A 12,058-nucleotide genomic window follows, 5' to 3' on the forward strand; every position below is an offset into this window, starting at 1 on the left:
TCAGTTATGAGTAAAGATATTGATTAAAAATTTTACATATGATTATTTGACTACATTCTATGCAAGCTCACAATAAAATCATTCATCCGTGGCGATTGGACACTCTAGCACGTGGGGTAGGTGTGGTTCCATATTTTTGCTCGTGGAAAATGGTGAAACGCGATATAATTCTAGTTTTATTTTAATTTAGTTATTTTTTGTGGGTTCTTACAAAAGGAAAACATAAAATTAATTTACAAAACAATATAGCTCGTATGAATATTCAGCAGCGCGATCGCGCACTTTGCATTTTGCAGGCTACCTTCCCCACTTGCTGGAGCGTCCGATCGTCACGGATGAATGATTTTATCGTTAGCTTGCACATAATGTAGTCAAATAAGCACATGTGCAATTTCATTTTTTTTTAAACTTATTACTGAGATATGTGTACCTGAAATCAAACACTATGGCATGCCTACGTGAGTTTTTCTATATTTTTGGCTTTCTAACAAGGAATATACAATTTCAACCCCCCCCCCAAAAAAAAGGCTACCTAGATCTAATATCCATTGTGTGTTAACTCACCTTTGTGTTTCAAATATATACTAAATATACCGTTCAAATCTAAATTTACACTTTTTAATATATAAACTCTAGTTACATTTCATTAGACTAGAATTTACATTTTTCTCCGAAATGACCCAATAACCCTGGTCTAAGACAAATACACGTTATATTAATTATATATACATATTTTTTTCCTTCCATTGCTTCCAAACGTTTATTTATCTATTTATCTTTTATTGTATTTTCACAATCAAAACTACATGCTGATGTATCAGCATATATCTGACTGATATCTAACATGATGCAACATATCTCACCATTAACCGGTTATATATTTCTTTGTCACGTGTTACATGCGGAATGATGGGCATATTGCCTCTGTTCCTGAATAAACATCTACATTATGTTATATTTTCCTCAGTACATTTATTATTCTGTACTACGTATTATATAACAAATGCTATATTATCGGATTGTAAAACATTTCACTTGTCCAGATGTCTCTGTATTTTTATAGAGAATATATTGTACTTCATAACATTGTGTAACAATATGCATGTTTTATTATGACCTTGACTTTGATATGTGTAGAACATCTTTTGTATACTTTTGTGTACTCATGGGCATTTCTGCCCTGATGTATTTGGAAATAAATCCTAAATCCATATTCAGGAGCGCAACGGCTCAATCGGCATGTTGCAAGCCGATCAGTTATTAAGACGTGTAAGTTTATGCGTTTTACTTTTCACATTGTTATTATTTTACGTTGTAAGAGTTGGCGAATTAGACTTTAGAAGTGACGTTTTTAATTTGTTAAGTTTCAGATTTTGTTGTTTTTTCAATTTCAATTAAATTTTCAGGAATTATCAGATATGTGTTGAATTATTATTGGTCCAAATTTCAACACAATCCGTTTAAAAATAAGGGAGCTATATTGATATGATTAAGTGATGCGTTAGAAAAGTCTCCAAGTGTATAAACAGAACACGCTTATAATAGTGTATGCTTAAAATAATGCAGGTCTAGTACTGTGTATCCGAAAAAGTCAAATGCATTTTTTAATTTTGTTTTCTCAGCGTTTGTTGACTACAGCCGCTTAGATTACAAACACAATCGGCGTTGAATAAATATTGAGATTGCGTAAATGAAATACCGGCAGACCAAAATGGATGGGCACGGACCTCAAAATATGCTATAAAGTATATACGCGTAATTCTAATGCAAATAATGAGAATATGATACACTAATTATTTGAAAAAAACTTGCTACAGCTGATATCACGAGTCTCTATTACGCTAATATAACCCACGTAATATATCAATTTGTAACATACATTAAGTTTGCTTACTGAAATACAAACTGAAAATATATCGGAACAAATATACGAATACGAGTTGTGGTGTATTTAACGTTTCAATATACATTGCATTGAACGATTTTTACGTTCGTTTAAATACATCGCTGTATATGAATAGTTTTTCCACTTTGCCCCAATCAAACACACATGTAGTCTAAGTTACAAGATACCGATATAAACCGGATTTAAAATAAAAGTACTTTTTATGCTATATTCAGTTTATACTTTGAAATTCGATATGAAAAAAGCACATTAGTTTCAGTTTCAACCAATTATATCGCAAAAGAAGTTGATGTTAACTTTAACGCTTCTTGTGTATGTATGATTGAGAACAAAGTCTTTTAATTAGTCATGCAATTAATATAAAAACTAATGATACTTTTACATGTGTTGATATATCATCAATAATTTTGGTACGAGTTCAGTCTGTCCAACTTATCAATTACCGTATCTTGTTTGCCTTCTAGGGTTATTAACGCTGTGCCTATGAGCCTCGGTCATGGAAATCTGGGCTTAATGCACGTGCGTAAAATGTCATCCCTTATTAGTCGTTGCACAGTCCGCACATGCTAATCAGGTAGACACTTTCCGCTTTCATTGATTGTTGTTGTTGAGAGACAGCCTCTTCTGAAAGAAAAGTTCAGGCGCAGTGTCATCCCTGAGTAGAATGTGCGACTGCGCATACTTATCTGGGACGACACTTTACGCACGTGCATTAAGCCCAGTTTTCCCAGAGCGCGGCCGATAAACGTATCAGAATCTTACTCAGAAATTTCACGCTCACGCATCATTTAACAACATGTAACACGTATGCAACAGCATTTGTAGCGTATTATATACAAGTCATTCATGTTCAGTTTGTCAGATAACATATAAAAAAAATTGACTTGTAATGTTAACTTTATAAACGTGTGTTTAACAATAGTACAGTGCAGTAAGAATACCCAGTAACTATCAGTGGCTCAGGCAGTATTCGTTCTCTTTAATAAGGAAAAGCCGATGATTGTTTTATGCACATACACGTAGTACATTGTTCATGGGGTTTTGGGTACTCAATGATTACACATTATTGTGAATAAAATGGAAATTAATTCAAGAAATTGCTCCGACTGAAAAGGATTTTAATGTCTCCATCATTTTTGGAGAATGCTTACTCTTTGCGTAGGTGGATGTCAGCAAACTATTTTTAAAACACAATTCAGTCTATCTTATATTGAAATAAAGAAAAGGTAATTGACCTTATCTGTTTTATTGTTATACCTATGTCAACATTATTGACGGCGTAATTTGTCACGTTATTGTATAGAAAAAATGTGGCAAAGTTTCCACATTCCGAAAAGACGGCGGTTACAGCTCTCGGAGGATCTTTTACGCTTCACCTGCAACCGGATGTAGACGATTGCCCCACCCCGGTACTTAGCAGTCTTAACACTGGATACTTCTGTCGGGATACTTTTTTGGCTTACATATACGGAACAGGTGCTTTGAATTCTATCCATGCAACGGATAAGAATTAGCATCTATAGGTAGCGAGGTACCATAAAGACTTGAATCCGATGATGGTTTGGATACGTGTCGGGAGTCTTCAAAACTACTGCTTTGTCTGTTAGGGGTGGTAATTCCTGAAGTCTTGTTTGAAACCTGCAGAAAAGGCAACATGATTGATATCCCTTTTTGATAGGTATAAGCTGGCGGGGTTTATAATGTTCAAAGAGAACGGAAAATATAATTACAAAAACAACAACAACACACCAATAAACAATACCAACACCACACAAGTTAAAAAAATATGCTTAAATATTTCGAATGTTGATGTAGAGGGCTAGTTTTTAATAACAAAATATCCATAATTATCAGCATGTGAAACCTTCAAACGTCATGTTATGTCTTTAACATATAATTAATATATGCATGGGCTTCTTTAGAACAATAATGCTTGTGAGTCGAATATTTTGCAAATAAAGAAAATCAGTATTCAAAAACGTAGATGCTCTACTGATATAGCATGTGCACTTGATTACTTTAGCTGTATAACATTTTGAAATTTGATTGTTTGCATTTACTCAGGGTCGTGTGTGAACGACGTAGAGATGCTGAAGCTCGATCTGTAAGTCAGCACGTGGTCACGGAAGCATTGCACCAGGCACGTTAGCGTTACATTCGGAGCGTTTGGACCAGTGACGTTAAACAAGGCGCTGATGCTGTACCCGGTCAACCGCGGAACTCCGGAGTACCAACATGGCGAGTGACATCAGAGTCAACTTTGTTAGAGTGACGTCATGGCTTACTATGCCGCTTCCATGTTAGCGTCACAAGTATAACGCTACATTGTAAGGTCATCATCGTCATATCCGATACGTCCGTTGGGATTTAATTTCTTAATGAGAAAAGCACTCCTCTCGTTCGATGCTTTTGCGAATTTGGTGGTTATTTTTGATTATATAACAAGGCCAACTCTAGAAGATATGCTTTAGCTGTGGAATGTTCAACAGGAAGTGACGTCATTCACAAGATCCGATCGGTCACATAGCGCATAGGGAACTTACCAGTATGTAACTGTATTTCTGTCTCACATGACATCCACTATTTCCTCTTATCATCCAATCCAGTGTGGTCTTTGGCTGGGTCAACTGCATAAGAATGTTAGTTTACAATAGTCACGTCTATCGGCGATATTAATGAAATTTGGGAAAAACGGGCTTAAACATAACATCAACAAAAAAAAAAGAAACTTTGATTCATTAATGCGTACACAATTAAGTACATAGAAATATGTAATAACTCACTGCAAACATAAAAGCTATTTAAATAAAAACAACAGTGTAACATTAACTACCCCCGGTATGCAAATTAAAATTTCCTTTAATAATTCACTCGCGTATTTAACAATTTTGCAACATTTAAAACAACAAGACGGTTGATCATTCGTACTTAAAGAATAAAAAACACAACAGCGATGTTTTAATTTAATTAATTTTGGCCTCTCTTTAATTGCGAGTTAAACCAGCCACATGGTTAACAGGTTCATAGACCTTAAAATCAAAACAACAAAATAAAGACTCGCGATATTGTTACTATTTTCACCTTCGCAAATGTTATGGTTTCATATCACTAATGTTAGTTATTGATAAATCGTCGTAAAACGTAAATAAAAATAATAAAACCGAACAGTTTTAATACATGGGATAACACCAATAGATCTTAGAACACGACAGTAATAATAATTCCTAAAATGTATTCTAAGAAGAGGTTTCTAACTGACTTCATGAAAATAAAAAGTGGAATGGGGATGAGCGAAATATTTCGCTACCTTGCAACATTTAACATCATAAAAAATACTTTACAAACCATTGACAGTTGAACAGGCTGTCCGGTTGGCGCAGTGGTTGAATACACGCACTTCTCACCTAAGACCAGTAAAGTGACCAGTGTTCAATCATCGTTCGCGGCGCTTGTGACTATGGTTGATGGTTACCATACTGGAGTTAGCTTGAAAGTGCAGCTATAAGTCATAAGTACTTCCAACTTTTGTGAGTCTCGTAAGGCAGGAGTTTTAGTGCAGCTTCATGCGCGAAAGTACCGCATTAACATCGAAAATACACACACATACACAGAAACATGTGAAGTTTGTATGCGTGTAACACACGTTGATGTTTACACCTTGATTCCAGACGTGACCAGCATCGTTCATAACGATAACATGAACATTTTTTTCTCATAATGTATGCTCATATAGTTCTTCGACGATAAAGTATATTTCAGGTATTCGTCTCCGAAACTGAACACTTTTACAGGGGTGTGAGCCGCCTTACACCCATGGCTCGTTGGAACTCCGGTTTGGATCGCCCGGCCGCGACATGTTACATTTTAACACGTCGTTCGCATGAGATAGAGTCGCGTGCTGGGAAAACTGTGCTTAATGCATGTGCGCAAAATGCCGTCCCAGATAAGCCTTTGTAGTTCGTACACGCTATTAAAGACGACACTTTTATGGAGTTTTTAGTTTAAAAGAAGCCTGTTCTAAACGAAAATAAAGTTATGCGAAAAGTGTCGTACCTGATTAGCCTAACTAGAGGTCATATGGTGGTTTATAAGACAGGAAACTCGATATTTAGATCTTTTTCTTGTTCGATTTGATTAAAATCAATAAAACGCCATCAATTTTGAATGTGCGCGTTCGCGCGTGTGTAAATGGGTAAATATTTAAACGGTTTATACCGTATACTGTATGTAGATTTATTTAAAACGTTCACACAAACATAGTCGGGACGTACACCAATGTAATTATGCATAAGTCATTAGTAAAGTTTTATGTTACAATAAGATGAAATCGTTGGCATATGAACAGACTAATCCTTTTCGTGAGAACGATGATACACCTGTGTATGTAATGTCTTGTTCGTTTGAAAATGGTGTCAGAAATAATAGCACGACGATATAAATAACATGATATTAGCCAATTAACTTCGTCAGACAGCATAAGAGTGCATTGGAACGTGGCCTCTTATCTATTCGTTGCTTTGAGAAGTTTCAGAACATTGTGATGACTGTCATTTATCTGTGTATTCATGCTATTGGGGTCATTTAACTTATGGAGTGTTCGATCTTATTGCGGGTGTTAAAAGTCCCGTGTGTTCTGTGTGTTAATAATCGTTAAACATAATCAGTAAAATAATGGTGCTATTTTGGTTCACTTTCTCGTCTATGCTTTTTGGCTTCGCTGTCTACGACGTCATAAGTGACGTCACCGTACGGACTGAATGCGGAAGCGTGTCAGGTTTCCAGAAAGATGAAGCCTACAGCTTCCGAGGAATCCCATACGCTTCTCCACCGACTGGAAGTAGACGATGGCAGCCACCGGAACCTCTCAGTCCCAAAACAGGAAACTGTTGGCGAGGGATATTTCCGGCCAAAAGTTACGGCAACACGTGTTTTCAGATCAACCCAGATGATCACACGACATTGATAGGCAGCGAGGATTGCTTGTACCTCAACGTTCTAACGCCGTCACTCGACACAAACGCGTCCAAACCTGTGATGGTGTGGATACACGGCGGAAGTCTGCAGATATCAAGCGGCAGTTGGCCGCTATACAGTCCAACGGAGAAGCTGGCGGTCGACACCGACACGGTGTACGTGGGTTTCAACTATCGCCTGCACGCCTTTGGTTTCATGGCGCTGCAAGTGCTCGCGGATCACTCGTCGCTCAACACTTCTGGTAACTACGGCTTCATGGACATGATCGAGGTGCTTAGATGGGTGCAGGCCAACATTCGCAACTTTGGGGGCGACCCGAATCAGGTATGTTTTGTTCGGCAGCACTACCATCGCCAAAATCGTTTTAATTGCAATCGTTATCGTTATTATCCAAACCAGCCATGCCATATCTAGCGACATGTATTTAAATTCATCTCGCGTAGTTATTAAAGTGAGACTGCATGATTGTTATATGTGTTAAATTGTAATATATATTGATAAAAATATGTTACAATAAGGCAAGACAAATTAGACATTGAAGACGAATTTCATAAAATGCAGCAAAGACAAATTAACGCCCCGAGCCGATTGTGACAAAGATATTTCGTACATATTTTCCTACAATAACCGAAGCATTCGTCTATTTATTAGGATCGGAGTTAGTGTTCGTGTGTCGTATGAATATATATCGTTGCAGGAAATTAAAATGAGCCGTAAAACAAAATTGTGTCGTTGTGTCGTATGAACGAATCTACTTTAAAACTAAATTTAGATTCACATCGTACATGCATGATATACATGCTGGCGAATTCGACTGTACAGACATTTTCGATTTCAGAATTAAATATCTGGCTTATTTCGTATTTTTTCGACAAATGTTCTTCTTAACTTTTATTTTAATTTATATTGAAATATATGGATACTATAACTAAGTTTTTTTTTACAAATTTTGTATAAATTCATGAGTATTTGACAAAATCGTGCAGTCTCACTTTAAAAAGAACTGCCATTGTCGGGCCTCAAATTACACCAAAACCGCTTTGGCAGCTGATATTGTTCCTCCTTCCTATTTGGTTTTATTTTTCGAGATATGCCCTGGATATAATTAAGATAAGAACAAAGTGCAATAGTTCTTAACATATGGAGGGAACAATTATTTCTCTTAAGCACTGTACTTCCCCAAATTAGACCTATCTTTCAAGTTGATACCGCTTATAGTTGTCATGTCTTGTCACGGAATGAAAAGAAACATACGTACGTACGGACAGTCTGACCGACAGCCTTGAACCAATATTCCCCTAACAACTTTGTTGTGTGGATGGTTATATAAATAGGCCACCATCTTCTGAATTGCCTTCATAGATGACTATACGATGTTTATAAAATGTAATTTGTTTATCGATTTAGGTGACAGTGTTTGGTCAGAGTTCAGGAGGGACTGCTATAGTAGCCTTACTATCGTCTCCAATGTGCAAGGGACTGTTTCACAAGGCAGGTGAAAGTTTTAGTCTGCTATTTGGTAGTAACTAATTCGTGTCTATGTGACGCCTCGATACCAAGGCCTGTCCCACACTAGAAAATACCGGTAATTATAGTACGTTCAATATATTAAATACATAATATTATAGTTACATGAAAACGATCGAAGGTCAGATATGAGTTCCTTTTCTAAGTGTTTCAAATTGTTTTAAAGGGACCTTTTCACGATTTGGTAAATTTACACAATTTATTTTTTTTATTTCAGACTCGCAAATTTTCGTTGCAGTTATGATATTTGCGAGTAAACAGTAATACTAAACAATAACCATGCTCTAAAATATCCATTCTATGCATCTTTTGACGATTTACAAATCTGACAATTTTAAAGCGTTTCAAACGCAAAACGAATGAATAATTTGGAGAGTTCGGTTGTTATTGTTACTTTTTGTGTCACTACGAGGATTGCTTACATAACAGTATAAAATACACCACCTTCTGTATGAGCACGGATGGCCAAGTGGTGTAAGTGCAAGACTTTAACTCAAATGGTCAGTGTCTCGAGCCCAGTTGAAGATTACTGTTTTTATTTATTTAATTTTATTCTTTTTTTTACTGCAGCTATTTATATCAAATTTTTAAATTTATCAATTTAAAGCATTTAATGAAATACTTCAATACATGCCAAGATTTGTTAAAAGGTCCCTTTAAAAGTCAGCTTTTGCATTGAACACATTTTAATAAAATGTTTATTTTAAACGAGGGTTTGTACTCTTGATTATTAGTAGGCGTAGGCTGTTTTGGGATGTTCAACAAGTCTCTAAATTCAACAGGCGTGGCTTCTCTCGGCCTCTGCCGTGTACAACAAAACCGCAAATGATGCTTACATAGATAACCTCGCATTTGTTCGGAACGCCGGGTGTGGCATAAGTGACATCACGTGTCTCTACAATCTGACGTCAGCGGATGTGACGCGCGCGGTGCCGTGGAACATGTACCCATTCTGGGCTATGGTGGACCAAGCCGACTTGCCAACTAAAGGATATTTTGATGGAGCTATCGCTGTGGTAGATGGTAAGAATAAAGATCGGTTGAATTTCACATACAACCGGATTTGTTACAGAGTATAATATAATTGAACGAAGAATTACAAATTTAGTCAGGACAAGATGTCTTATTGCCACGTTCAACGTTTCACCATTGACCTTTGAGGTAGGGATACAGATGTTCGTCTTCTCGTCTTCTCGTGGTGGATATTTTTTTTTTACATTAGTTTCTCTTCTTTTCTCTTGGTGGTAATACACGCACATATACTCGACTATTTTAACTGCTATATCGAGCGTTCCTCAAAGCGGACACGACCATCAATGTTCAACTGCGAAATAAGTAGTTTCGATAACAACGAAATGTTTTGTTTGTATAATCGTTATGTTGATCTGAGTTTAATTATTATTTAGAAATATGGCTAACATTGATTCACAAAATGTGAAATATATTAACATGTTTAACTTTATACAATCTTAAGGTTTAACATTTGTTTAATTCAAAAGCTATATTGTTGGAGTGCTGTGACTTGCTATGAAAACTATGTTTTCCTACTACATAAATGCTTTTCTAAAGATTTCTTTGCATTTACTTATTATTTTAACAATTGATAAGCTTGAACTATTCTTGTCTTCAGGCTTGGTAATTCCGGATGCCCCGTTTGAGGTTTGGAGAAAAGGCAATATGGTTGACGTCCCTTTGTTGATTGGTAAGAGCCGAATAACAAGGATGCATTCTAGTTTATTATTTGAAATGGAAAAAATTAAAATAAAAACACGAGCCAAAACTGTCAAGTTTGTAATATTTTATCTCCAATCTTAACATCAGCTACTAAGTAACATTGAAATGGTCCTCGACCATAAATATCTTCGTCGATACATTGGAATATATTGCGCTCTGTATTGAAGGGTCGTGTGCAAACGAGGTGGATTACAACCCTAGCGACATGTCAATCAGCACGTGGACCTGGGACCTGTACGTCAGCCACATTAACGCTACCATCGGAACGTTCGGGCCGCTGACTTTATCGACGGCACTTAAAATGTATCCAGTGAATCAATCCACGCCGGAATTTCAATTGACCAGCATGGCGAGTGACATCCGGGCAAACTGTCCGAATGACGTCATGTCCTTTTACGCCGCGGCGACGTTTACGTCACCGGTCTATCGGTACGTTGTAACGTCATCGCCGTCAGTTCCGGTACACCCGGTTGGAATTCCGTTTCCGGCACGATACTCGTTCCATATGTGGGACGTTTTCGCCTACTTTGGATTCATTCCTGATTATATCACTAATCCGACCATGGATGACCTTGCCTGGCAACGGAATGTCCAGCAGGAAGTGATGTCATTTGTGAAGAAAGGTCGACCATTTAGCGCCTGGCGGCCGTACCCGGAAGCGACAGCGTTGCTGTCCCACGTGACTACAACATCTTCAGGCTACAATCCTGCGCAGTGCGAATTCTGGCTCCAAAATGGATTTTTCAGCTATGGTTGGATCAATTAGATTTAGTTGTAGCTTGACGTATTTTAATAAATGGATAAAAACTAAATTATAACAGCGGACTAAAAAAGTTCAAACGGTATTTCGTTTAATAAATACCGGTACGTTTACTTTTTAGATAACACATTAACGCTATGTTTTCACTCACATTTGTTACAAACAATACAGTTTAAAACACTACAAAGCCGAGAGATAAAATAACAAGAGCAATTAAATAATATCAACTTATAATACCTTTTAGCTGTCACCAACGTAACTTATACACCCGCACCGCTTAGTTAGCTTTATTCAAGGAAAATAACTAAGAATGTGTAAACAGTTTGGCATGAGACCACTATCTTGCACTTCTACACTTCATGGTGTTGACATATTGTATGTTTCCTTTTAATCGCTTGAGAAATATGGGAGTAGTTCGTTCCACACAGTTATAACATTTTATTTGGTAAGACTAATGGACCAACTGACAGAGTGATATATAAAATCATAAAAATAATACCATTTTAGTCATCGCTGTCGACGTCATTTCGTTTAAAGTTATTATAAATACATGTATATTTAACGTGCTTTGTTGTAAATTGTAAAAGGAATATTTCGCTAGTCAACAATTGCATGATAATTAATCTTTCTTGTTTTGCTTTATCTTGTAACACAAGTCACTAGACTGATACTTACTAATGGAAAAATTAAACATCGTAATATTTCGTACTTATTAATGTGTACCGGTATTTTTTATTTTTACCTAATCGATGAATTAATAGGCATGGACAAACCGTTACATTCACAATTATTGGCACTGAATAGATGACAGCTCACACATTGATCAGAGCAAAGTAAAGGAGAATTATAATGGTTTTATGCCATGCCGCGCCACACGCTAAGCCAATTATTAATACTTCATACACATATATGTAACATTATATTTACATACATAATTGCAAATCAAAGATTAAAGTACTCAAATGATAACATGAAATGGTGTTAACGTGCAACACACATAATATGGTCTCGAACTGAATTCTTATTTATGCCTAGTTGAAAATCATTTGATTTGTTTTATCGATACCATGTGTCAGGTATTTAAATTATATAAAATGATGTTTCAAACATGATTTTTTTTTGCAGAATATATTTTTAACAGTAGAAAAAACAACAAC

General features: G+C 36.4%; 1 protein-coding gene across 1 annotated transcript; it reads left to right on the top strand.

Moving 5' to 3' along the window:
* The first annotated feature begins 6,378 nt into the window (after nt 1–6,378).
* Nucleotides 6,379–10,953, top strand: LOC127851535 (para-nitrobenzyl esterase-like). Its single transcript, XM_052385357.1, has 5 exons — nt 6,379–7,204; nt 8,288–8,371; nt 9,190–9,430; nt 10,038–10,109; nt 10,309–10,953. Exons 1-5 carry the CDS (start codon nt 6,578–6,580, stop codon nt 10,905–10,907), a joined length of 1,623 nt encoding a protein of 540 aa, XP_052241317.1. The 5' UTR covers nt 6,379–6,577; the 3' UTR covers nt 10,908–10,953.
* Nucleotides 10,954–12,058: the final 1,105 nt, after the last annotated feature.

Source organism: Dreissena polymorpha, chromosome 11, assembly GCF_020536995.1.
Source record: "Dreissena polymorpha isolate Duluth1 chromosome 11, UMN_Dpol_1.0, whole genome shotgun sequence".
In the NCBI taxonomy this organism is placed as follows: Eukaryota; Metazoa; Mollusca; class Bivalvia; order Myida; family Dreissenidae; genus Dreissena; species Dreissena polymorpha.

Excerpts from the sequence above, each read along its gene's own strand:
- LOC127851535 (XM_052385357.1), top strand. The coding sequence starts at position 6,578 with ATGGTGCTATTTTGGTTCACTTTCTCGTCTATGCTTTTTGGCTTCGCT. Across the intron at positions 7,205-8,287 it reads TTGGGGGCGACCCGAATCAG|GTGACAGTGTTTGGTCAGAG; the intron begins GTATGTTTTGTT and ends TTATCGATTTAG. Across the intron at positions 10,110-10,308 it reads TGACGTCCCTTTGTTGATTG|GGTCGTGTGCAAACGAGGTG; the intron begins GTAAGAGCCGAA and ends TCTGTATTGAAG.